This window comes from Sprattus sprattus (assembly GCF_963457725.1).
Source record: "Sprattus sprattus genome assembly, chromosome: 6".
In the NCBI taxonomy this organism is placed as follows: Eukaryota; Metazoa; Chordata; class Actinopteri; order Clupeiformes; family Clupeidae; genus Sprattus; species Sprattus sprattus.
In genome coordinates, this window is record NC_137925.1 from 16,427,650 (window position 1) to 16,453,945 (window position 26,296).

The 26,296-nt window shown below is 46.3% G+C and overlaps 1 protein-coding gene across 2 annotated transcripts in view; it reads left to right on the forward strand.

Annotated features, from left to right (window-relative positions):
* The window catches only part of drp2 (dystrophin related protein 2), an 81,903-nt gene that overhangs the window by 39,544 nt on the left and 16,063 nt on the right, over positions 1–26,296 (forward strand). For both annotated transcript variants that reach the window (XM_080841399.1, XM_080841400.1), the window contains exons 9-17: positions 1,494–1,555; positions 3,024–3,098; positions 7,336–7,537; positions 13,408–13,493; positions 15,799–15,956; positions 19,306–19,472; positions 19,989–20,100; positions 20,990–21,126; positions 23,759–23,824. In XM_080841399.1, coding sequence (XP_080697525.1) covers positions 1,494–1,555; positions 3,024–3,098; positions 7,336–7,537; positions 13,408–13,493; positions 15,799–15,956; positions 19,306–19,472; positions 19,989–20,100; positions 20,990–21,126; positions 23,759–23,824 — 1,065 coding nt within the window. The remainder of the gene's footprint in view (positions 1–1,493; positions 1,556–3,023; positions 3,099–7,335; positions 7,538–13,407; positions 13,494–15,798; positions 15,957–19,305; positions 19,473–19,988; positions 20,101–20,989; positions 21,127–23,758; positions 23,825–26,296) is intronic.

A 26,296-nucleotide genomic window follows, 5' to 3' on the forward strand; every position in this document is an offset into this window, starting at 1 on the left:
AGCAGAACTTGCATCATTGTCATTGGTCTGCATCATGATAGCAGCTGTTGTGTATGCCTGTGGAGCCAAGCGTGTGTGTGTGTGTGTGTATGTGTGTCTGCTTGTGTGTTTCTTTTACATCTCATCACTGGATGTATTGCTTTAGGGTTATTACAGTCTATTTTCTGCAGCTGTGGATGAGCTGAGTGCTTAAACGTGCCTCTTGAATGGTACCATCAGTATGAAGTGGACCACACGGTGAATAGGCAAGAGGGAGTAGTGAATAGGACTACTCCTGGGACTTTTGAATCTCCTTCGCGGTCAATGCTTTGACTCCTATTATTTGTGTGTGTGTCTGTGTGTGGGTGTGGGTGTGGGTATGTGTGTGGGTGTGTGTGTGTGTGTCTGTGGGTGTGTGTGTGTGTGTGTGTGTGTCTGTGGATGGGGGTTTTGTGAGGACGCCCTCTCATTATTTACTCCGTTAATCACGGCTGTTAGGGCTCTCTGCCTGCCTTCCCCTGGGCTGCCATGATTTTGTGTGTGTGTGTATGTGTGTGAGTGTGTGTGTGTGTGTGTGTGTGTGTGTGTGTGTGTGTGTGTGTGTGTGTGTGTGTGTGTGTGTGTGTGTGTGTGTGTGATGTGTACCTTGCAGTGTCAATCCCTGACAGGTTATTGATGATCTTGCTAAAAATCAAGCAACAAAACAACAACAAAAACAAAACAAAACATAGCTCCCAGCTCATACACCCGCCACCCCGCACGCACACCCCAAGAGAAAAACTGCATGGAAAGCTGTGCTCCAGGCTACTCACTGCTCACTTATTTATCTAACCTTCTTACTTATTAATGTGATATCTTTATTTCAGATCGTGTGTGAGTGTGTACATGTGTAGGTGGAGTTTTATTCTCTGAGTTCACTTACTCTGTTTGAAGTTCCGGAAGGCACAGACATGTCATGAGAACATATAGTCTGTGTACCATGTGTACAGACTGTTTGTAATATGTGTGTGTGTGCGTGTGTGTGTGTGTGTGTGTGTGTGTGTGTGTGTGTGTGTGTGTATGTGTGAGTGTGAGTATGAGTGTGTTGCTGGCGCATAAAAGCTCTCTCTGCAGAGTGGGCTTGTCAGCTGCATTGTTTCCCTTTGGATATTTTATGGTGAACACGGGGCTTTCATTGTGTTCCTGGGCTTGGGCACTTAATGAACATGTGCTCTGTCTTTCTTTCCAACATCATGCATTCTTTCTCTCTCTCTCTTTTTATTCTGGCTGTGGTAACTCTCTTCTACTCTCTTTCACTCTCTTTCTCTCTTTGCTCTTTCTATGCTCTGGCCTCATTTTCTTCCACTGTCACTCATTCTTTCTAAATCTTTTTCTCATCCATTCTCTCTCCATGTTTCTTTCTTTCTGTCACTTTCTTACTCTCTCCCACTCTCTCTCTCTCTCTCTCTCTCTCTCTCTCTCTCTCTCTCTCTCTCTCTCTCTCCCTCTTTCCCCCCTCTCTATCCCGTCTCTAGCCATCAGGCCCAAACTACCTGCTGGGATCATCCAAAGATGACAGAGCTGTACCAGTCGCTGGGTGAGAACATCACACTGCGCCACACTGGGTATCGCTCTCATACACACACACACACATATACACACTCCTATACTTTAAACCTCACACATATATTCCCTTATCTCTCTCTCTCTCTCACACACACACTCTCTCTCTCTCTCTCTCTCTCTCTCTCTCTCTCTCTCTCTCTTTCTTTCTCTCTGTCTATCCCTTACTCTTTCTTTGACACATACGTATATACACACATACATACACAGACATACAGAGGCCCTTGTCTGTGCTGGTGTTGCTGTAGCTCATTAAGTGTGTGCTGTCGGAGCAGCCAGAGGGTCCAGCTCCAGCACTGCTATTAACCTGCAGGCCCTCGTCCCTTCCCTTCCCATCCCTCCCCATCCCCATCCCTCCCCATCCCCATCCCTCCCCATCCCCTCTCTCTCCTTCCCTGACTGTTTGCCCGCCTGCCTGCCCGCGCCTCTCCAACCACTGATTAAACACCCGTCACAGAGCCAGATTAATCCATTCTGACAGGGTGTGTCCAAACTGTGGCACTGTCAGCGACGCGCACACACACACACCCCATCCGACCAACACTCAGCACTGACCAACCGGCCCTTCTCAAACCCTCCTCCAAAAATGAGTCATGGTGCATTACTGGTATTGATTATCCTAATGGGAGAATGGATTGAAGTCTGGGGTGGCCAGTCAGCCAGGCTGGGATGGTCCGGCTGTTGTGTTCGTCTGGTGGCTTGCTTGTTTGTTTTCTCTGACTATTGTTTCTCTCTCTCTCTCTCTCTCTCTGTTGCTCCCTCTTGGCTTCTTCCTTTCTGTCTGTCCACCCCCATTTCCTTTCGTCCTCTTTGTTGCCCACACTCTCCAAATCTCGTCCCCCCCCTCCTGTTTCTCTCCTCTGTCCTTCTCTCATGGGCTCTCCCGCTCTGTCTTCTTCACTCTCGCTATCTCAAACTGTCCCACACACTTGTTCTCCTTTTCTCTCCCACTCCTTCCCCTTATCCCTCTCTGCCTGCCTCCGTTATCTTCACACTCACTCTCTTCAACCTCCTTTTCTCCAATCCAATCACATTCAAATTCAAACAAGCTGTATTGGCATGACTGTGAAACAGTGCTCTGCCAAAGCACTGCAGTGAACATACAATACAACAGAATGTACTACATAAGCATATTGACATGTAATAAATACAAATATATGTATAATCATAAAAGAATCATATAAAATTGAAAAATAAATAGAAAATAGTAAGGCTGTAATCTGTGATTTATTCATTTATTTATTTGTATCGAGTGGCTGTCCCTTAAATTATGGCAGACTGTGACACATCGTGCTGCTGTTGATATTAGCCCTGTATGTTCTCCTAATATGCATTTCAATTCTACTTTCCATGGTAGCAAATATATGTCTGTGGTGTTTTAATGGCCAGTGTGTGAGTCTGTGTCTTCCAATCTCTCACACTCTCTTTATTCCCTCTTTCAGCGGATCTGAACAACATCAAGTTCTCGGCGTACCGGACGGCCATGAAACTCCGCCGCGTGCAGAAGGCCCTGCGACGTACGTTACCGCCATCCAGCCCCCTCTGAGCGGCTTATCACGTCACACTCTCTTATCTCCCACTGATTGCAGAGATACATCCCGTCACACATCACTTACATATTTCATATTAGTCTTTCTCTAATGACATTTCCCTCGGGGGGGCTGTCGAGCCCCGTTGCGTATCCTGCTCCTCATCTCGTCCCCGTTTCCCCCCACCGAAAGCTTGTTTTAGGTTCTACTGGGGATAATAAATGCTCCCTCTTTTTTTTTCTTGACATTTTCTTTTTTCCATGAATAGAGATCTAGTCTGCTGCGCCCTCTCGCCCCCCAGCCGAATCGCGCTGATTAATCCAAGAGGACACGGCGTATGGGGCGTATTCCGACAGTGTCCGTTCCTTTAATGATTTAATCATCAGCGCGCTCATTTGGGGAGCGCGTGCTAATCACGTTAGTCTCACGGCGGAGTGTGTCTGAAGTGTCTATGGTCCCATGGAGGTTTTTCCCCCCCCTTTTCTGATGTAGGTTATTGTGGAGTGGGGAGAGGCATTGATCAGCTCAAAGCAGGGCTTCATTCGGACGTGGCCCATGTCTCTGTTGTTTTCATTACACCCCCGCCCTCCAACACACACATTAATTTGGGGTGGAGGGGTGGTCTAATTAGTGCTTAATAACGAGCATGATTGAGTTTCTTTAGGGAAGCTAATTAAGTGGTCAGGCTGAGGAGAAGGCCGGATGTCCCTCTGGGTTGGGGGGGATTTTCGGAGATGGGTTTATCAGACACTGCCCAGGCAGAAATGTGTGTGTTTGTGTTAGTGACTGTGTGTAGGTAAGTTTGTGAGTGTGTGTGTGTTTGACTGTGTGTGTGTGTGTGTGTGTGTGAGTGTGTATGTGTGTCCCATTTCACCTTCTTCAGTCTTTAAAGCTAATTGGATACGGTAGTAGAATGCTCACACTTTTCACAATGTTACACACACACACACACACACACACAAACACACAAACACACACCTTCTTCATCCTCTAACCTGCTGTCTTTGTGTCCTCTATTCGTCTGAAATACCGTGCGACCCTCAGAACGAGTTCACCTCTCCTTCCTTCCTTAATTTCCCCCCTCTCTTTTTCTCTCTCTCTCGCTCTCACTCACTCACTCACTCACTCACTTGCACACACTTACACACACACACACTCTCCCACTTCCCTCTTTTCATCTCTCTTCCTTGTTCACTGTCCTTCTGCTGGCCTGCCACTGTAATTCATGTCATTAGCAGGATTCATTATAGGCTTGCCTGTTATTGTAATTAGTGGCTTGTGTGCCTGGATTGCAGTGATTGAAGAGTGGCATTAGAAGAGAGAACGAGAGAGAAAGAGAGAGAGAGGGAGGGAGAGTACGTGAGAGAGAATGAAAGAGGGAGATTTGCAACAAGAGAGAGAGAGAGAGAGAGAGAGAGAGAGAGAGGAAAAGAGCCTCCACAGGTGGCCTTTTTTAGCATCTCCGTCCACCCATGGACCTCCACCCCCACGGGCCTTCCACTGCGGCATGCCCCCTCCCCCCCTCATTATCTCATTAGCCAATTAGAGGTGACAGTAGTGGATGGCCCTGGATCCATACCGCCCAGCGTGCCGCCGGCAGCAAGGGCCCCCCAACCCGTTTAAGGGGCGGCCCAATTGAATTAGTTTACACTCTGCTCGCATCCCGTACGCACTCAGGCGTGTAATCTCAGGCGCTCCTGATGCACTCACTGAGCAGAAGAGAGGCAGAGAGGGGGGTCTGCGCTACAAGAGGCTGTGTTGGTCCTTGGTGAAGGTGTGATTGATGTTTTTGTTTGTGTGTGTGTGTGTGTTTGTGTGTGTGTGTGTTTGTGTGTGTGTGTGCGCGCGTGTGTGTGTGTGTGTGTGAGATAACATTTTAGTGTGAGTGTGGCAGATTTACTTGGTCTGATTCTGAACACTTTTTTACATTTTAATGTGTGTATGAGTGTGTGGTGTGTGTGTGTGGAAGGATGTGTGTATGTTTGTGTGTGCGTGTGTTTGAGTGTGTGTGCATGTGTGTGTGAGAGATAGCATTCAAATGTGAGTGTGGCACATTTACCCGGTCTGAGTTTGAACACTTTTTCTTATGTGTATGTGTGCGTCTGGAAGGATGTATGTGTGTGTGTGTGTGTGTGTGTGTGTGTGTGTGTGTGTGTGTGTGTGTGTGTGTGTGAGAGACAGAGACAGAGAGAGGGAGAGAGAGAGAGAGAAAGAACAAAAGACCTGCTGACTCCAGCTGTGGTGTAAGTGTTTAGGGAGCCACTGCAGCCGTTGACTGGTGAGTGGAGGTATTTATATGAGCCACTCTGGAACTCATTTATCAAGCACTTTCACCGCTGTACGAATGTACTGCATTCCCCCCTATGATAATAAGGCCATACATTTACATTTTAAGTGAAAATTAATTTTGCCTTGAAAGGGAGGGCTCTAAGAGAAGGTGTTAAAAGACTTGGTTGAAGTGCTATCTTTAATGGCTTTTTGGTTAAGGGAATGAAAACCTTAGTCTACATTTTGTAGTCATGTAAAACCCTGATGTTGAAAGTTTGTGTGTGTATCTGTGTGTGTGTATGTGTGTGTGTGTGTGTGTGTATGTGTGTGTGTGTGTGACAGTGATGCATGGGTCCACTCACTTACAATCGAAGCGTCAATTCAGCCCAACCGCAACCGGAACCGCTAATATTTAAATATATAAAAAATATGCCCTACTCGCTACCTGCTTACATTAATCCATGCATTCTTCAGGATTGGTCAAACTTTTGAACAATATCAGAATGCCTTGTTGCACATTAGCTAAGGATTTCTAGAGCATTCACGGCATCCTTTGGTCAAACACATGCAGCACAAACACTAAACATTCCTGTGAATTCAACAAGGTTATTAGGCTATAAGGCAGTTTAGTTGAAGCTGGCAACAGTGCATGTGATAATGTCAGCAAAAGCCTATTCTACTGTGCTACCTATCGTTAAGTCCCGTGTTGTTAATTATCCCCAGTACTGCTGTCATCTTTGCCGGCGGCGGCATTCACTTTTCTTCATTGTCTGCCTTTGTACTCTCCCACGCTCGCTCGCTGTCTCCCTTTCCATCTCAACTCACGCAGTTGTCAGCGCTCCATCTTCTCGCAATTTGATTCATTCAGCCAATGATGTTTCAGTAAATTATTATTACGTAAATATTGATGTTAGTCTTTTGCGATATTTGACTAATCCACGGGCACCCGCTCAATTCGGATCACACTGGTGTGTGTGTGTGCTAGCAGCTTACCCTGTGCAGTTACATTTTTAAAACATTTGTAGTTACTGTAAAGATGCTTGTCTGTGTGTATATCTGCATCCGTCCATAGTCACTATGTGCGTCATTGCACCTCCTAACCTTGCAGACTCAAGCCTTCAGCTTGATGACGGATGCATATTGGAACCAAAACCAAGTCTATGAAAAGAAAAGACAATGACATGCAAAACAACCACCTCAACACCTACATTTCTCTGCATGCCATACTATAGCATCACCCAAGCACTGCTGTTTGTTTTGTTCGCAGTCCTGTGATTGACACAGCTAAGAGCCAGTGAGAGTGGAACCCCACACTTTTCCACAGTTTTGCGAGCTTAGCAAGCAGTGTGCATCCGATGGTCCGTGGCCATCTGAGACTGAGACCCTAGCTGACTGTTATCACACATATGGCGATTGGTTAAATGGGTTAGGGAGCAGTGGTTTTGTGTGCTTGCAGACAAACATGTGCAATTTCTTGTAGGGTGGATCTGTTTGCTCCAGGCATGAGCTTTTGCATTCATTGACCTGTGTGAATGTGTTCGTCTGTGCATATGAGTGTGTGCGTGCGTGTGTGTGTGTGTTGCAATGGACCAGCTGACTCAATATACACCTATTAGTAGGGATAGGCGCGCTCTACTTCAAAAAATATATATAAATGCGTTTTCGGGTGCGAGTAAAAGAATCTTAACTATTAGTAGAATAAAAACCGCACTCTCAAGCTTTTCTCTTTAGAAATAAGACCAGTTTATTTTCGTACAGACGCGTTTCGGCCTTACGCCATCGTCAGTGTGTGAATATACACCTACACATATGGCTATAAGTACACTGAAGGAAAACATTATCATTGATTTTGCATTGGTTTGTCTCCTTGTGTGTGTATCGATGTCTGTGTGTTATGGATGGTTGGGCATGTTTGTGTGTGTATGCCTGTGTGTGTGTCTATGTGTGTGGATGGCAGTGGACCTGCTGACCCTGGCAAGTGTGGTGGAGGTGTTCCGGGAACAGGATCTGCAGGCGGTTGAGCGCGTGATGGACGTGGTGGAGCTGATCCACGCACTCACTGCCCTCTACGAGCGGCTGGAGGAGGAGCGCTCCATGGTCATCAATATCCCCCTCTGCGTCGACATGTGCCTCAACTGGCTGCTCAACGTCTATGACAGGTACACACACATGCATCACACGCATGCATATCACACATGCATCACACGCATGCATCACACGCATGCATCACCCACATGCTTCACACGCATGCGTATCACACATGCTTCACACGCATGCGTATCACACATGCATCACACGCATGAATCACACTCATGCACATCACATGCACACACACAGGCCAGTTCTCTCAGCCATTCTCAGCCATGCCCGTGTGTGCTTCAACTGACTGCTTAACCTTTACAACACAGGTATACATGTTAAACAGTCAGTTGAAGCACATATAACATTTTAAAATGCTTGTCTGATAAACACAACATACCATAGCCATCTGCACATTCAGTACTAACTCACATTCCATTGAATAAAACAATATTAAATTGTAGGCAGGCCTCTCTATCCTAATCTTGTAAGCCTGTCGTTGATGTATAGCCTTTCCCAATATGACACCAGTGACTCAGCAAAACCATGATGAATGAGTTTTTTCATTACACTAACGTCATGTAATCTGAAGTGCTGCACACCCTAATGCACCCCCAGTTTCTTTACTTATTTCCCTCAGAGACTAATGCTTTGTGATAGTGAGCTCCATAGATATCAACTGTCAACTGTTCAATATGGCCCAATGTGGCGTCTGTTTATGTGTCTATGTAGCCAGAGCAGTCGACATTGTAGACGAGAAGGTGTGTCTGAATCAAAATAATTAAAAAATTGTAATCGAAAAAGAGTGAAAAGTATTCTGCATTAAAACTACTTCTTTAAGTACAATGTAGTGGTAAAGAGTTCTTACGTAACTGGAACGGAGTAAATGTAACATGTTACTACCCACCTCTGCACACTGCAAACTGTCTGCATATGCTAGTATACACCACACCAGCACAGGGTTTGGTCATACACACACACAAACACAAACACGGCTGTACTCGACATCCCCTACAGCGTCAATGTGTGGCTTAACTGGCAGATACACCCACAAGTGCAAGATGAATTAAGACTCTCTCTCTCACACACACACATACAGGTTAAAACATAGACACATGAGCATGCTAATTACTTCATGACACGCATGACAGGCACACAGTTATACACATACACACTCACACACACTCACACAGACACACACATCTACCTTTTTTCAGTTAATTCCACCTACTCACCTCTCCTGTCAATCACTATTTGGTGTTTATGAGAGGTATGGCCTCACTTTACCTCAGTTCGCCCTGGCTCCTCCCCATCAGTGTTCATCTTCACTGCCACGTCCTCACCACCGTCCTGATCTGACAACCACAGACTGCGTCACCTTCCCTCTGTTACCTGAAAGCCTAGTGGGAGTTACACCCCTATTAAGTGTGTTAAATCCCATGTTCTTTTTAGTGTGCACGGTGAACATGGCGGGAGTATAGAGAGTATAGACTGATGATGTGTTAACTTGCTAGATAACGTCCATCTTATCGTGACGGTAGAAATGACTCAGGATATGTCTGATCATGACTACACACCTCCATTGAACTACATTTCATTTTGTACATAAAATATAAGTAACCGATAAAGTATTGTCCGGAGGTCATTATCCAAAAATAAATCCCGACGGGGCGAACAGCACCCCGATGCGCAGTGGAGGGGTGTTGTTACGTCCTGAAGGGACCTCTTTTTAATGATTTAGTTGCCGTTTCGTGATTCCCGTTTAGAAATAAATAGTTCTTCAAGCAAATAGAACTTTTAAGTTTCAGGTGTTGCGTATCAACCCATTACTTTCTGACTTCAAATTACAATGAGTCTGTTACGTTAAATGACTGGACTACTTGTGGAATGATATGAAAGGTGTGAATTAGAAGCACAAAACCCGTTGCCAATGACAGCGGTCAAAATCTTTTCGCAGCGGTGAATATCAAGAAATATTCACCTGCGAACTTGGGATGGCCCATTCAAATCAGCGGTACTTTTTGGAACATTCTGAAGAGCCGTATAATAACACATAGGGCCCTATCTTGCACCCAGCGCAATTGACATTGTCACCGACGCATGTATCATTCCTATCTTGCACCCGGCGCACAGCGCGATTTCCCCTGCAGAGGCGCGCTTCGAAATGAACTTGCGTCGACATGGGCGGTGGCGGAACAGAGAAGGCGTTTCTCTGGCGCAAGTGTTATTTTGCAGTTTCAAAACAACGCCGTGCGCCGTGCGCCATTGACCACAAAAAAGCTGGTCTAATGTCAGAGGCGCAATGTCTAAGGTCTGTAACGCGTATTCAGAACGCTATTTTAAGGGCGCATGTGCTTGCCCGCACAGTATAGGACCTATAGGCTACACTTTACTTCTGTCGTCTTCACGAGAGATTTACACCAATTTTTTGGCAAGCCATATATAATTACAAGGAAAATAAAGTATTTACCACATGAGGAAATCATTGTGATATCCATATCCAAGATATTTTTAAAATAGGCATACATCTAGCATACACATTGACCCAAATTATTCAGGTTAATTGTAATGGCGGTTCTGATGTCTGCCATCTCCTGGCAGATGAGCTGGGGACACACGCACACTGTCCATATCACAGTCTGCGGCGAGATAAGGAGAAAAGGGAGGGAGAGGGAGAGATCGGAAGAGAGGAGAGCCCAGTGAAGTAGTGGTCCTTGTTTTGAGAAGTGGGTATACTCAATGCTGACTGAAAAATAAGTGGGTATACTCCGTATACCTGCGTATACCCTGGACTACACCACTGGGAGAGCCTGATCAGTGGCTGGCCGCACGCGCGCGCGTGCGCACGCACACACACACACACACACACACACACACACACACACACACACTCACACTCACTCGCTCTCTCTCTCTCTGGCAGATAAGCTGGGGACAGACGCACAGTGGCCCTATCACAGTCTGCAAAAAGTTCGGCTATACATGCAGTTATGGCAGGTCTAGTCCGACATGCTGGGGAATTCATAACATTTCCCGTAACACCCGACAGCCAAGAGAGGGCTAAGCATACGTATTCACATACGTGCCCCCCCAGTGTTTTACACAACATTGCCATGAATCATGGAAGTGTCAATGACATAAATGAGGATAGATTAGAGGACTTTAGAAGACGTGAGGTTGAACTGCATGTGCCGATGGGTGCAATATTATTACCATGCATACATAACCTAGTGATTCAGTGAGGGTGAACCCAAAACATCGGAAAGTATGTTTTTGTGACTTTTATTTCAAATATGTTGCCACCAAAAAACGAATGCTAGTAACTGAAAAAATAAAAACAAGAAATGAAAAGTAGAATCATTTCTCCAAACAAGCATGGGAAAATATTGCCGTGATTGTTTCTGGTAATACACGTTCTGGTGGCCTCACGGTCTTCCTTCAGGTAATTCCGCCATTATAATAACAAGCCGCTATGGAATAGGCGCTCCTCGCTCTTAAAGGGAATGTGAGATGACGCTCTGATTGGTTTATTGCATATTACGCCCAAACCACACCTATGGCTGAGTAACCTCCTTTGGACCAACCCTTTTGACACTTGCGCTGGACGCAAGTGTGTTTTTTCCGCCGTTAAAATAGCAACTGCGCCATAGAGCCGCCCACACAGCTACATGCGTTTGGCGCCGTCCTACTTGCGTTTCTGATCGGCAAGATAGGGCCCATAGTATTACAAGACACTACAAAACATGAGTTGTGATATCTTAGACAGCATTAGTTTTTATCTATGGTGGGGGTGTGACCATTCCCTGCTGGGTGTCAATACTTTATTTTCATACACATTTTTAGATTAAAATATCCTCACAGTTCTATCCATGACACGTAGGCCCTGGTGCATATAGTGCTCCTGATAGGACTCCTGATTACTGTCAGCTCTGCCGCAGTGGGAGATGCCATTGCTGTGAAGTGTGCAGCAATCAGTACAAAAGCGTCTGGGCAGGCAGCCAATAATTGAGGGGTGAGAATGAGTTAAAAGCCCCCTTTTGTTTGCCTCGCCTTTCACGTCAGTGTGCCAGGGCCTTGACAGAACATGCGAGGGTTGATTTCCAGCAGGCATAAAGGAGCCAAAAGAGCTTTGTTTTTCCCTCCCTCCCCTCCCCTCTTGCGGTCTCCCTCTTTCTCTCTCTCTCTCTCTCTCTCTCTCTCTCACTCTCTATCTCTCTCTCTCTATCTCTCTCTCCCCCTCTCTCTCTCTCTCTCTCTCCCTCACTCTCTATATCTCTCTCCCTTACTCTCTCCCTCTCTCTCTCTCTCTCTCTCTCTCTCTCTCATTTGTGACTCCATTTCCACCATAAATTTGTTCGCTGGCTCTTTAACTACCAGCTGCTTATGAGAAGGAATCAGCCCTCCTCGGCCTCCACATAAATTCCAGTAATTGCTTTTTTTTGTTTCCAGATAAACACTCGACCTGCATGAAAATGAGCGGGAGCCACACATGGACCAGCAATAACCCGCCCGCCATTACTTACTTACAAACCAAACAGCAGGGTCAGAATGTGGCCGCTCTCATACGCTCTCTTCTTCTTCTCTGTGTCTCTGTCATTCTTGCTTTCTCTCTATCTCTCCATTGTGTCTCTCCCCCACCGCATGAAGGATGGGGGGGATGATGAATGTGGACGGAGATAGCGGTGTGTTCAGCCCAACCCTGTGCTGATGAGAGGTCATGCTACTAGAGCAGGGAGTGATTGCATATGCACTCCCTCCCTCCTGTCCTCTATTCTTTCTGATAGGCACATCCTGCTCTCTCTATCTCTCCCTCTCCCTCTCTCTCTCTGTCTCTCCCCTTTATCTCATTTACCTTCTTACACTCTGTTGCTCACACAGACAGACACACACAGACAGACACACACACACACACACACACACACACACACACACTCCGCCCTGCTCCACTGTGCCTCCACCCTGTCCCCATTGACCCTTTTGAAGATACATACATTCACAATCCTCCTCTTCTCTCTCTCTCTCTCTCACTCCTCCAGTCTGTTTTTCTGTCTCTCTCTCTCTTTCCTTTTATCTAAGCCTTCTCTCTCTCTCTCTCCCTCTGAGATCCTCAGACAGAAGCGTGTCCCTGTAGCTAAGCAGCCTAGCCTGTGGTCTCTGATCCTATTCTCCCTGCTGTGTAGAAATCTGCTCCAAGGGCCACCACCACCACCACCGCTTCTGCCTCTGCTCTGCATGTGTTCCCTGGCTAAGCTCCGACTAGCCCCGGCTGCAGCGCATCGAGCCGACGCACAGACACACACACACACACAGACACACACACACACTCAAACTCTCACACAGACACACACACACACACAGACACACACACACACTCAAACTCTCACACACACACAGACACAAACAAACACACACACACACACACACACACACACACACACACACACACACACACAAACTCACACTCACACTCACACACACTCACACTCACACACACTTGCATAGACACTCACACACACATATAGGGGGTGGGGGGCAGCGTGCTTGTGCCCGCTCAGCTGCAGCCCTTATTGGATTTGGAGGCGAATGGAGGCAGACGTGGGACAAGATTTGTGTTTTTACGCTTCTATGGTCAATAATACTCTGACCCATTTCACACAGCTTCCACTGCACCTGATAAAGCCCCCCACCTGATTTCTCTCTCTCTCTACCTTTCTCTCTTTTCATCACCCTCTCTATCTCTCACACTCTCTCTTTCTCTTTCTGTCTCTCTCTATCTGGTGCCTTTTGACTCATTCTCTGTGTCTCTGAATCCCACTCTGTGGATTTTACGTGGACACTGGGACTGTCCACTATCATTTCCTTCCTTCTAGTGAGTTTTCTTATGTTTCTCTCCCTCCTTCCCTCCTTCCCTCCCTCTGCTTCCCTCTCCCTTATCTCTCGACTACTGTAGCGGTCGCAATGGAAAGATGCGGGTCCTCTCTTTCAAGACAGGCCTGGTGAGCCTGTGCAAAGCCGATCTCCAGGAGAAATACAAATGTAAGTCTGCCAAACACACACACACACACACACACACAAACACACTCAAAGTGTTCCCAAACATACACTCTTTCGCATACCTCCACACGGATAAATACACACACACACACACACACACACACCCTAACAACACACACACATACACTGAGAGAGCCACTTACACTAATGGAGCACATGGCCACAATAAGTTTGAAAGCTTCCCGTCCTCATCTCAATTGGAAAGAAGAAGAGAGAGAGAAAGAGAGAGCAGAGCAAGAGACAGAAAGAAAGAGAGAAAGAGAGAGCAGAGCAAGAGACAGAAAGAGAGAGAGACGGGGCATTAGCCTCAACATCAGCTGTGTGTGCGATCGGATAACAAATTCCATCCAGCCTCTCCCTGGCTTCGCTCCTGTTTCGATTTTCAATTACACTCTTAATATTTCACCCGAGTCTGGTTTGATAGTGGCTATGGGCTAGAGAGGATGCTATGGCAGCAGGGGCATTATGTTTTACAGCTTTGCTTTGTTGCTTTTGTTCTAACAAGTCAGCTTATATAAATAAACAGCAGCTGAGGGAGAAGGGAGAGAACGAGAAAAGTGGTGGAGAAAGAAAGATAGGGACAGAGGAAGCAAGAGATAAAGGGATGTGGACAGAAAAAAGAAACCAAAATTGGGAAGATGAAGAGGAGAGAAGAAAAAGAGAGGAAGATGGAGATAGCAACACAGAGATGGACCAGCGAAGCTGAAGACCTGAGAGAGAGCGAGAGAGATGAAGAGAAACGTAGAGCACAGAGGGAGAGAGAGATGAAGAGAAACATAGAGCACAGAGGGAGAGAGAGATGAAGAGAAACATAGAGCACAGAGGGAGAGAGAGAAGGAGAGAAATATAGAGCACAGAGGGAGAGAGAGATGAAGAGAAACATAGAGCACAGAGGGAGAGAGAGAGAGAGGGAGTGTGGCAGTGTGGCATGATGAGGTGGAGGGCGTGAGAGGGAGGTCGGGCAGGCGGGCGCGGAGTCAGCAGTGCCAGGTCAAACCCAGACGTCCTGCAGGCCGCCTTGCCATCTGTCATTACTAGTAAAGAAAATAGAACAAGAAGAGAGAGCGAGAGAGAGAGAGAGAGAGAGAGAGAGAGAGAGAGATGAAAAGCTGAATGGCAACATAGCGTTGCTCTATTTATTTGTTTTTTTTAATTGGCGATGAAGAAAAGGGAATTACCCATGGGGCACATTAAGCTACGCCTTATGGTTACCATGCTACTTTGGCATGGTAATTGATCATACACACACACACACACACACACACACATACACACTCTCTCTCTCTCTTTAGCTCTCTCTCTCTCTCTCTCTATCTCTCTCTCTCTCTCTCTCACTCACTCTCTCTCTCTCTCTCTCTCTTTCCCTCTCTCTCTCTCTCTCTCTCTCTCTCTCTGGGGAACACTGCTGATGTCTGCTGTAAAAGAGTCTATCTGGTTCAACTGAGGTTAGGCACATAGAGAAGAGAGTTCAAGGTGCCCGATGTGGGACAGTGCTGCTTGGCATTTTAACACAGGGATGGTAATGTTACTGCTTTGAGGAAGGGAAGAACACGGAGGGATGTATAGCTATGGCAGACACACACACACACACACACACGCGCGCGCGCACGTACACACACATTCTCCTTCAGTGTCATAGAGTACAAACTCACTCTTTCGATTTTTCGACACATGCAAGCACACTGTCTTAAGTGCAGATAGTTACACTCCCTACCACAATCACACGCACACACACACACACACATTTCCCTCATCTTTTTATACAGGGCTGTCAAGATCGATCTACTTTGTGACAGCAGGCGTCAGGACCTGAGCCTGACGACCCAGCTCTCCCCTGACAAGGCCTCGCTAATGCACCCTTTTGTCTCCAATTAAACTGACACAGCCACCCTCACACACACACACGCACGCACACGCACACACACGCACTCAGACGAAAGGTTCACACCTAGCTGCCAGCGCATATGGGTACTGTAGAGCCAGAGGCATAAATTAATTACACTATCGCGCTGTTTAAAGAACCCACCCCCTCAGTGACACAAAGTACGCACACTCATCATACTAACACCCACATTCAACTACCGTCCAAATTTCTCATTCATGTGCATAGGAACACAAACAACACACACAAACGCAAGAACACACTCACTCCACAACACCTTACACTTTGGCAGACACAGTGATTACTCTATTGCTGTGCATATGTGTGAATATGATATTTTGTTTGCACTTATGTGTACATTTGTGTACGTGTGTGTGTGTGTGTGTGTGTTTGTGTGTTGGTCAGATCTGTTCGGGCAGGTGTGTGGCCAGGGCAACCTGGTGGACCAGCGGCACCTGAGTCTGCTGCTGCACGAGGCCATCCAGATCCCAAGGCAGCTGGGCGAGGTGGCCGCCTTCGGAGGCAGCAATGTGGAGCCCAGTGTCCGCAGCTGCTTCCGCATGGTGAGACTAACACACACGTGTGCGCTCACACAGACACTCACATACTCACACACTCTCTCTCTCGCACACACACACACACACACACACACACACACACACACACACACACACACACACACACACACACACACACACACACACTCCACACACACTCACTCACTCACTTTCTCACTAATCACTCAAATACACGCACACACACTCACTCTCACACACACTCACTCACTTACAAACACACATACACACACACACACACACTCACACACAGAAAAATATGGGATACACACACATACATGCACAGACACATCAATGTAAAATTATGGCCTTGTACTCACTTACACACAAACACAGATACACACTCCATCATCTACTGATATAGACACACTAACACACTCAACCACACAAAATTGCGACCATGAATGTGTAAATCCCCCCCCCCCCCCCACACACACACACACACACTCACACACACACACATTCTGAAACATCAATGTAGAAATATATGTACACACAGACACAGACACAGACACACACACACACACACACGCACACATGCACACACTCACACTTCTACTTACTCAACCCTATCCCTGACCTGAAGTCTAAGGTCCTTGGACCTTACAGTGTTCATTAACCCCAGCCACAGACCATTAACCTCAACCTGAACACTTCATCATTTCACATCGTTCTGCCAGCTCCCTCTCAATCTCTCTCTCTCTCACTCGCTCCTTCTCTATGTATCTCTCTGTCTTTGTCTCTCTCTCTCTTCTCACTCTCTCTGTAAGTCGAGCCGCCTCATCTCTCCCTCTGCTCCTAGCTTCTGCTTTGGGTGTGGACTGTGTTCCAGGCCCGTAGTGGTTGGCTGCCAGGGCCTGTTGTAAGCACCAGCACAAGCAGTGGTATTCTCAGGCCTCAGCCTCCACTGACAGGCCATTCAGCATCTGTTCTCCTCACAGAGCCAATGCACTACAGCTGTACCACCAACACAAGCATCGCTTAGAGCCCCAACAGTGTTTTCACTGCTGGCATTGAGTCTGTGTGTGTTAGAGTGTCTTTGTGTGTATGGACAAGTGCGTGCATGTGTGTGTGTGTGTGCGAGAGAGGACATGTGAGTGCATATGTGTAGACATGTGAGTATATGTGTGTGTGTGTGTGTGTGTGTGTGTGTGTGTGTGTGTGTGTGTGTGTGTGAGGACATGTGAGTGCATATGTGTGTTTGTGAGGGTGTGTGTAGTTCATAGCTCCCTCGCCAGAGACAACAAAGGCTATTGGACTCCTACTGCCTCCTGTGTGACATTTAACTTTAGTAGCCAATAAATAAATCTGGCCTAGGTTCAGCATCTCCTCTCTCTCTCTCTCTCTCTCTCTCTCTCTCTCTCTCTCTCTCTCTCTCTCTCTCTGTCTCTTGCTCTCTTTCTATCTCTTGCTCTCTTCTGCAAATCGCCTTTGAATCTCCTTCCCAATCCTACTGTGTTTTTTTATACTGTGTTTTCCTCCCTTTTGGAAGCCAATCCTTTAATTAAATCCCAGTTGCAGCCCCAACTGATAAGAGGGTGCAGTAGATAATTAAAGCCTATTCATTTTGACATTTCGCTCCATGTTAGGCCTTTCATTAGCACATGCGATTTCAGTGCAGTGCCAGTAGGGCTTGTGCCCAAATTGCCAATTTATCCCTCTTGCATATTTGATGGAGGCTGAGTGGTGAAATGGCCCAGTAAAGGGGCCTATAGGGAGGAGATGGGAAGCCCGGTGGGTGGGCATCATGCTGGGGTTTGTTCTTGCTCCGAGATACATGTGTTTTTTTTGTATCTTTCTGCGCTAAATACGTGTCATGAGGAAGTCCAGGCTAGGAGTCAGGTGTGTGTGTGTGTGTTTTTGCTTGTTTGTGTGTGTCTGTGTGCATGTGTGTGTCAGTGTTTGTGTGTCTATGCGAGTGTGTCTGTGTGAGTGTGTCTGTTTGTGCATGCGTGTGTGTCTGTGTGTGTGTGAGTGTGTCTGTGTGTGTGTGTGTGCGTGTGGTGTTTGTGTTTATGTGTGCGTGCGTGCATGAGTGCGTGTGTGTGTGTGAGAGAACCTCAGTTGAACTTTAGCATGCCTTGAGAATCAGGGCTTGAAATGTTTTCTCTCCCCCCTCACAGCTGTAGTCTAACAGCAGAGCTTGCTCACATACTCATATGTCAATACATGTACACATGCACATTAAACATGCACACACCAGGCCTCAGAGGCAGACAGACATATCCACATGCTCAAATGCCCATGCCCAAACACAGACACACACACAGTCACTGAAGCAGACAGACAGACACACAACACACAAGCACACACTCGACCACACACAGATGTCTCAGACAGACACACACAGACATTCTGCCACACACAGACACTCAACCAGACACAGGCTAACTCATACAAACAGCTTCATCCCCCTGCTTATACATACATACAAACACAAGTGCATACACGCACATGCACGCACACACACACACACACTCACACTCCCTCTCAAGCATGGCCCCGGTCTCCCCTGAGGCGTCGCACATGGCTGCTCTCGGTAGCTAGGCGTGCACGGCGATACGGCGACGAGGCAGCGGCTCACATTAATTACGGCAGCGTGTTCAAGCCGTAGCCAACGGACCTCGGGGGAAATCAACCTTTTAATGCATCTTTGATGTGCATTTAATGAGGGATTCAGCACATTACGGATTTTCCGCCACCTCGTCTGTCCCCTCCCTTTATTCCTCTTTCTACTTCCCCGTTATCCTTCTTTTTTTTACCACCCCGCTCGTCTCGTCTTCCTCCTCATCTGCGACTCGGCGGCAACCCCTAAATCCACACCTAAAAGTACTTAAGGGCCTATTCCTTTCCCACTAATCGCCTCCTCCCCCTCCTCCTCCTCCTCCTCCTCGTGGTATTTCTGCTATATGAGCTCTATACGTTGAATCCCCTGAAGTTGGTTTTGAACACGGGTCCTTTGGCTGCGCTATGTAAATGAGTTCAGCTCCCAGGGTGTGCTAATACTGATGAAAGAAGTTATTAGTGAAACGGAACGGCTCGATGGAAATGAAAATTGGCGATGACGATGAGTCCCCGGAGGGCATGGAGCTGAGGTTAAGGAGGTAAAAGGCCTCCCTGGTGTTTCATGTCAACCATCTGGATGTGATAATTAGTCTCGTACTGAAACCAAAAGTGTGGAACCAACCAATGATGAAATCGGAAGTAAAAGGGAGAAACAAAACCATGGCCTGGCCTGATTGTCTTCTGCCTCTGATCTTCCATTGCCCTCTTCATCCTCCTTCCCCTTTCTCTCTTTCTCTCTCTCTCTCTTTCTCTCACTCTGTATCCCGCACAGGCTCCGGGGAAGCCGGCCATCGAGGCATCCCACTTCCTGGAATGGATGAGCCTGGAGCCCCAGTCTCTGGTGTGGCTGCCGGTCCTGGACCGCGTCGCCGTGGCCGAGTCGGCCAAGCACCAGGCCAAGTGCTACATCTGCAAACAGTGCCCCATCAAAGGCTTCAGGTGAGTGTGTGTGTGTGCACGTGTGTGTGTGTGTGTGTGCGTGCATGTATGTATTTATGTGAGTATGTGTGTGTACTTGTAAGCATATTCAAGGGGCCAGCCCTATCAGTTAATTGCCATAACAGCACTGTTCTGTCAGAGAATTGTAATCATTTCCATTGGGAGGGTAGGCTACACTGAGTATACCGGTTGGCAAAGTTATCGCTGCAAATATCACCTCACTGCAATCAACTATTTTGGAAGCTTGTGTACATTTCCTGTCAGCCACCTTGGGTGTATAAAACAGCGGTGTACAGAAGTGTACTTAAGCCTCCCTCCATACAAACAGCAGGTGAGCTACCTGTGATTGGCTATTGGACTTGAGGAATGCTGTAGGCTCTTCTGTTGCGTCGGTCGTGCCCGAAGGCCCCAGCTGAGTTAGCAGCAGCAGCAGCTCTGCTCGTCTCTACTCTGCTGTCCTCTCCTCCTCTCCTCCTGCCGTGGTATTTATATCCGCTCCCCTGTGGCTCCCCGCAGGTACCGCAGCCTCAAACAGTTCAACGTGGACATCTGCCAGACGTGCTTCCTCACCGGGCGCACCACCAAAGGGAAGAAGCTGCACTACCCCATCATGGAGTACTACACCCCCGTAAGACACGCCGGCGAGGTCGGAAGGGTCTGAATGAATGACACAGTTAGGAATGAATGGTGGGAAATAAAAAGCAGAAAAAGAAGGAAAGAAAGGAGATAAAACGAGTGATATAAAGCTAAAAGGCAGAGAGAAAAAGAAGAAGACTGCAGACAGAATACAATACAGACATATAAACAGACGTAAGATACTAGAGATACTAGATGTGGCTGAGACAGTGATGTGTGGGGCTTCTCCAAGTCAGCACAATCCTGCAGTGACATGGCCAGTGCCGGGCTGCATTAGCAAGCTGCGTCTCTGACACCAAGCAGACGGGCGATGTGACTGAGCGTACAGTAGATGAGGTTTTTTTTTAGACTCAGTCGAGTCAGTAGATGAGGTTTTTTTTTAGGTCCTCCTCTTCCTGGACTGGCACCAGCTCAGCTCTTACCATCCCATGCCATTTGTGCCGCTCAAATATTCAGCCAGTCTGCCAACTCCCTCCAGTCTAGTCCTGGGAAGTGCTACACGCTCGCTGGCCCTCGGAAATAAAATATGACTCCGGACTCATTTCCTTAATGACTGCTCACACACAGACTGTGCAATAGCAGTATGTGATTGGCCATAAGGTTTGCAGGGGGATTTTTTTTCTTAAACAGTGGTGGGTGAATTAATTAGCTGCTAGTGCACAGGTGATGGATGGAGGCTACTGGCTAGTGATTGTCCGGACTGGGTCAAGCTCCGGGTCACCCCAGGGAGAGATTACTGATTACTGCTGTGCCTGCAGCAAGGACCTGGAGGGGAGATGTTCTCTTTCTTTCTTTTTCTCTTTCTTTCTTTCACTCGCTTTCTCTTTCCTCTTTTTCTCGTCCTCTACTCATCCTCCCTTTGACCCTAATCACCGTGCCAGACCACCTCCGGGGAGAGGATGAGGGACTTTGCCAAGACGCTGAAAAACAAGTTCCGCTCGAAGCAGTACTTCAGCAAGCACCCGCAGCGAGGTTACTTGCCCGTCCAGTCAGTCCTGGAGGCCGAAAGCACCGAGACGTGAGTGTGTGTTGTGGGGGGTGGGGATAGAGATAAAGAAGTTTAACACTCCTTTATTAAACCATTGTCATATATAGGGATGAGAACCTTTACGATTTTAACGATTCCGGTTCCTTATCGATTCCTGCTTATCGATTCGATTCCTTATCGATTCTCTTATCGATTCTTAATGGGTAAGGGGTGAAAAAAGAGCACAAACGGGGTTTTTTTTTTTTTACATTAATGTTCTTTTATATACATTTCTAGAATGCTGCACACACCATAAACAGAATGTTTAAATAAATAACCAAAAACTTTTATTAAAAAACAGACATTCTTGCCACTAAATATAAACCAACAATATTTAAATGCATATGTGGTGAGAGTGTCAACTCTAAAGCTATACATTGACATTGAAGAACACTGTTGATTGCTATTTCACTCATCTATACTGTAGATGAGTGTATGAGTGAATGAGTGAAATGGCAAACAACCCCTATACAACCCTTCCTCTGCTACCTACTGATCTTTCTTTTCCAGAGCAGATAGGCTATACCTCAGGAAATGTCTCATAATTGTTGGAACATTACAATGCATCCAGGTTTAGTTTAGGTTAGTCCAATCTAAACCCCTCCCTCATTGCACTCTTGAGATAAACTAAATCTGGCAATAAAATTGCACTAACAAAATCGTTGAATTTTCTGATCTGACATGAAGCCCTTGTTATTGAGTAAAGGACTGTATATTTTCTTGTAGGTTGCTTGGTAGTATGGCTAATCACGAACTATATGCTTAACGCTTCTAATAGTAATGTAGAACCCACTACAAACACAATAACGTACTGAAACATACTTGTATCATGCACACAATGCCTCACATACGTATTTGAACAAAGATGATTCGCAAACTAGGCACTCAGTATATTTAAAACTTAACTATTGATGCAACTGAATTGGCTACGAGAAACTTATCCATATCTAGGGAGCTGCACGCGTTGCTAGGCAACGCCATTATTAACAGAGTCTTTTGCGCTTCATCCCTGATCCCTGACTTACCAAGGTAAACTCCTCAAAATGTTTGATCATAACGGTGTTACTCGTGTGTTATCAGCAAACTTTCTAGAACCAACAGAGTGGAGGCAAGCACTGCCTCTGCCTCAAGCCAACGGCTGAAAATAGAAGATTCTACAGCTAAGCTAGCCTAAGTTATATGACAATGTCCAACATCGCCCATTCTGTTAAGCAATTAAATGCTAAGTATGGTTAACACGACAACGCAAACGTTTGCTGATAACACACGAGTAACACCTGTTATGATACAACATTTTGAGGAGTTTACCTCGGTAAATTAGGGATGAAGCGCCGTCGTTAGTTGAGCTGCTGCAGGCATCAAAAACATGACAATCTTGTAATTTAATACCATGTTGTGTGCTCAAGTGCTTATTCATAGTAGATGTACCTCCTCCCTTTGACGAAATACATGTTTTACAGACGTTACAAGTGACCATGTTTGCATTTGTTCGAGTGAAATAAACCCACACTTTAGATCGATTCTGTCTAGTTGCCATTTCTGCTGCGGTCTGATTTTTTAAAGGAAGAGTTCGCGCATGCGCAAACGGCACAGAGGTCCGTTTACAGACCCGGTTATGAATTTGGCTAACGATTCCAAAGATTCGGCTCATTAGGAACCGGTTCTAAACAAGAACCGGGTTTCGGTTCCCATCCCTAGTCATATACTCTCACAGAGTTACACCATTAATACACAACTGAAAAGAGAGAGAGAGAGAGCATGGAAGGGGAAAGAGAGAGCTAGAGTGGGACATAGTGAAAGGTAAAGAGAGAGCTAGAGTGGGACAGTGAAGGGAAAGAGAGAGAAATTGTGACCTCACCAGGAAATTGCGAGGGTTTGTTGCAATTGTTGCGGCCAAAAGTAGCAACATTCGCTGTGGGAATTTTAAAAATCACTGCAATTTTGAGAACTCTCACGGCAAATGTAGCTACTTTTAAAATCAATTGCAAATAATGAAGAAATTATTTTTTTTGCTGTCGTAATGTGGTAATAAGAGACACCAGCAACCAGCAATTGTGGGAAATCCATGAGTTTGCATGAATTTGTGAAAACGTAAGATTGCCAAATCCTGAAGGGACTGATTGTTTACCTGACAGCCTCTCATGATTCTGGCGTGAGCTGGCTGATAGCACTAATTCTCCTGATTCCAGCAGCCAATATCTGTGGCCGAGATAAAGCAGCGTACTGCTAAGGGCTAATATTATTAGGATTAGGGCGGAAGTTTATCTAAGGATCCGAAACGGCGTAGCTCTTGAGCAGGATATGAGAAGATGAAGAAGAAAGAGAAGACGACAAAGAAGAAGAAGAAGATAGTAGCAGAGGTGGAAGTCAGCAGGGGGTTGGGGGTTGGGAACATGACCTAGTTTAGAAGAACGGCCCGCCATCACCATCATCATGAACAAATTATGATCAAATATACACTCTCTCACACACACACACACACACACACACACACACACGTGTGTAGGCATGCAAACAGATACATTGTGGCACATAGTTCTACAGGCATATAATTCTAGACCATGCATGAATGTGTGTGTGTTTGTGTGTATTTGTGTGTGTGTGTGTATTTGTGTTCTCACAGGCCCTGCTCCTCACCCAAGCTACCCCATGCAGATACACACAGCCGGATTGAGCATTTTGCCAGCAGGTAGGAGCCCATCATTACTGAATGAGCCATGTTAATTTCTTCGAGGCGAGTATTCATTATCTCCCAGCGTTTTGTCCTTAATTCAGTGTTAAAGTTGATAGCTGTGAGTGAGGTTTTTAAATATGTATGCTGTTTGCAAGTCTACAAAATAATGAAACTTAATAACATAAATAAAACATCATTTCATTTGCAGGGCTGACAGTTGCCTCAGTTATTTTCTGTTGGCAAGTCAACTCGTTTTTTTTACACTTTTGTATTCTAAATGTCTTTTTCTTGTTTCTAATTACACCAGCTGTATAGACTGGACCTCATTAACAGCCATACGGATACAAGTCAAGTTGAAAGTGCACAGTTTGCTAGTACAATTAGTAGTTAAGTTATCCAATCTTGGGTGTTTGTTTTCTTTCCCATTTGTTTCAGTATAATTGTCCAGCTGTAGTCCATCTGTAGATTTTATTAAGCGTATATATATATAGTCTATTGTGCTCCATTTGTGTGTATTCTAGTGCTGTAGTCCATCTGTAGATTTTATTAAGCGTATATAGCTTATTGGGCTGCATTTGTGTGTTCCAGTGTTGGCCAATCATTTTTACATCCTCTCCATTTCGCTTTACAACCTAATTTGGAATTTCTGTATTTGTGTGAGCTCTGGTGGAAGGCATGGAGAGGCTCACATGGTTGTTGCCCTGTAGGTCAGTTTGGTCAGGCTCAGTTGCTATTCTCTCTCACTCTCTGTTTCTCTCTCACACACACACACACACACATGCACTAATACATTCCATTAAAGCTGATGTACACTTACAGCTACTTCTCACTTCCTAGCCCTCCACTTCACTGTCACACCTCCATCCCATCTCTAACTCATCCCATCAGCCACCCTCTCTCCCCTTCTCCCTCTCTCACTTTCTCCCCTTCTCCCTCTCTCCCACTCTCCCCTTCTTCCTTTCCCCCATTCTCTCTCTCTCTCTCTCTCTTTCTCTTTCTCTTTCTCTCGCTCCCCCATTTCCTCTCCCTCTGTCTCAGCTCCTTCCAGCTCTGACTGCAGTATTGATTTGCTTCAGCTGAATGGCTTGTTGCTCTGCACTACCTCACTGAGGCAGAGACACCAACATAAACTCACACACACATACCTAGGAACTCATCCATGAAGGCACATGCGTTTTCATTTTGTACATGCGACTGCACATGTTCTTTTCCCTTTGTCTGTCTGACTCTCTTAGTCACTCTTTCTCCCCCCTCCCTCGCTCACACACACACACACACACACACACACACACACACACACACACACACACACACACACACACACAGAGCAATGGAGTACACACTGTAGGGGTTGACAGGGGTCACCTGCTTTGTGGTGCAGTGTGTGTGAGAGAAAAAGATAGACAGAGAGTGTGTGTGTGTGTGAGAAAGAGAGTCTGTGTGTGTGTGTGTGTGTGTGTGTGTGTTACGCCAGGCAGGAGACTGGTTCCAGGGGCACCTATAGCTATGAGCTGCCAGCCCACATCAGACTCCTGAGTGTGCCGAGGACCAAGTGTAGACTCAAGCCCTGAGCATGTAGCCCTCCCCACCCTCATCTCTTCCTCTCTCTCTCCCTCCTCTCTCTTTCACTCACTCTCTATGTCTGTCACTCTTTCTCTCTCTTGCATTTTCTTTGTCTTACTCCCTCTCTCCCTCTCTCTTTCTTTCACCATCCCCTACATCTCCCCTTCTGTCTTCCTCTGTACAATGCAATGACAAGCAGCTCTGCAATACTTACTGGAAATAGAAATGCATTTGGCATCTGCCAAGTCTCTCCACTTGTCCGCCTTTCCCCTGCTCTATTTTATCTAGTCTCCCCTTCGAAGTTTTCTCTCAATGTTATCTTCTCTCCTTTGTCATCTTTCCATTTACATCCCTCCATTTCGCTCCCCTTCCCTTTCTCCCTTTCCAAAGCATTTAGTTTTCCTGATGCGCACATGGCACCTAATGCTTTTAATTGTCTTTGCCCAAGCCTTGATGTTACGTGTAGTCATCCATCGGCAGTCAGCGTGAGAACTGGTTGTCTGAAACCAAGAGCTCGTTTGGCATTCACGTCCCCTTGCCCCTGCCAGGGGTCTGTTTGTGGGAACACAACAAATGAAAAAATAATAAATATATTTGAAACATGCACACTCTCAAAGATGTTTTATTTTGCTGAGGTGCTTATGAAAAGGGAAATCACAGTCAAGTGCAGGAAGATGCCTTCAGTTTCCCCTTTTCTACCCACACATCGGTTTCTCCATCTCTCTCTCTCTCTCTTTCCTTCTCTGTGTGTCTCTCTCTCTCTGTATCTCCCTCTCCATCAGCCCTTGACATCTCCTCATGTTGAGATGATGTCCACGTGTTAGTAAAAGAAGCCCTATAACTTCATTTCTGTCTGAGGCAAGAGGACCAGAGAACTGAAAAGGACATCTTGGTCTGCATATGGAAAGAACGAAAAATGTAATG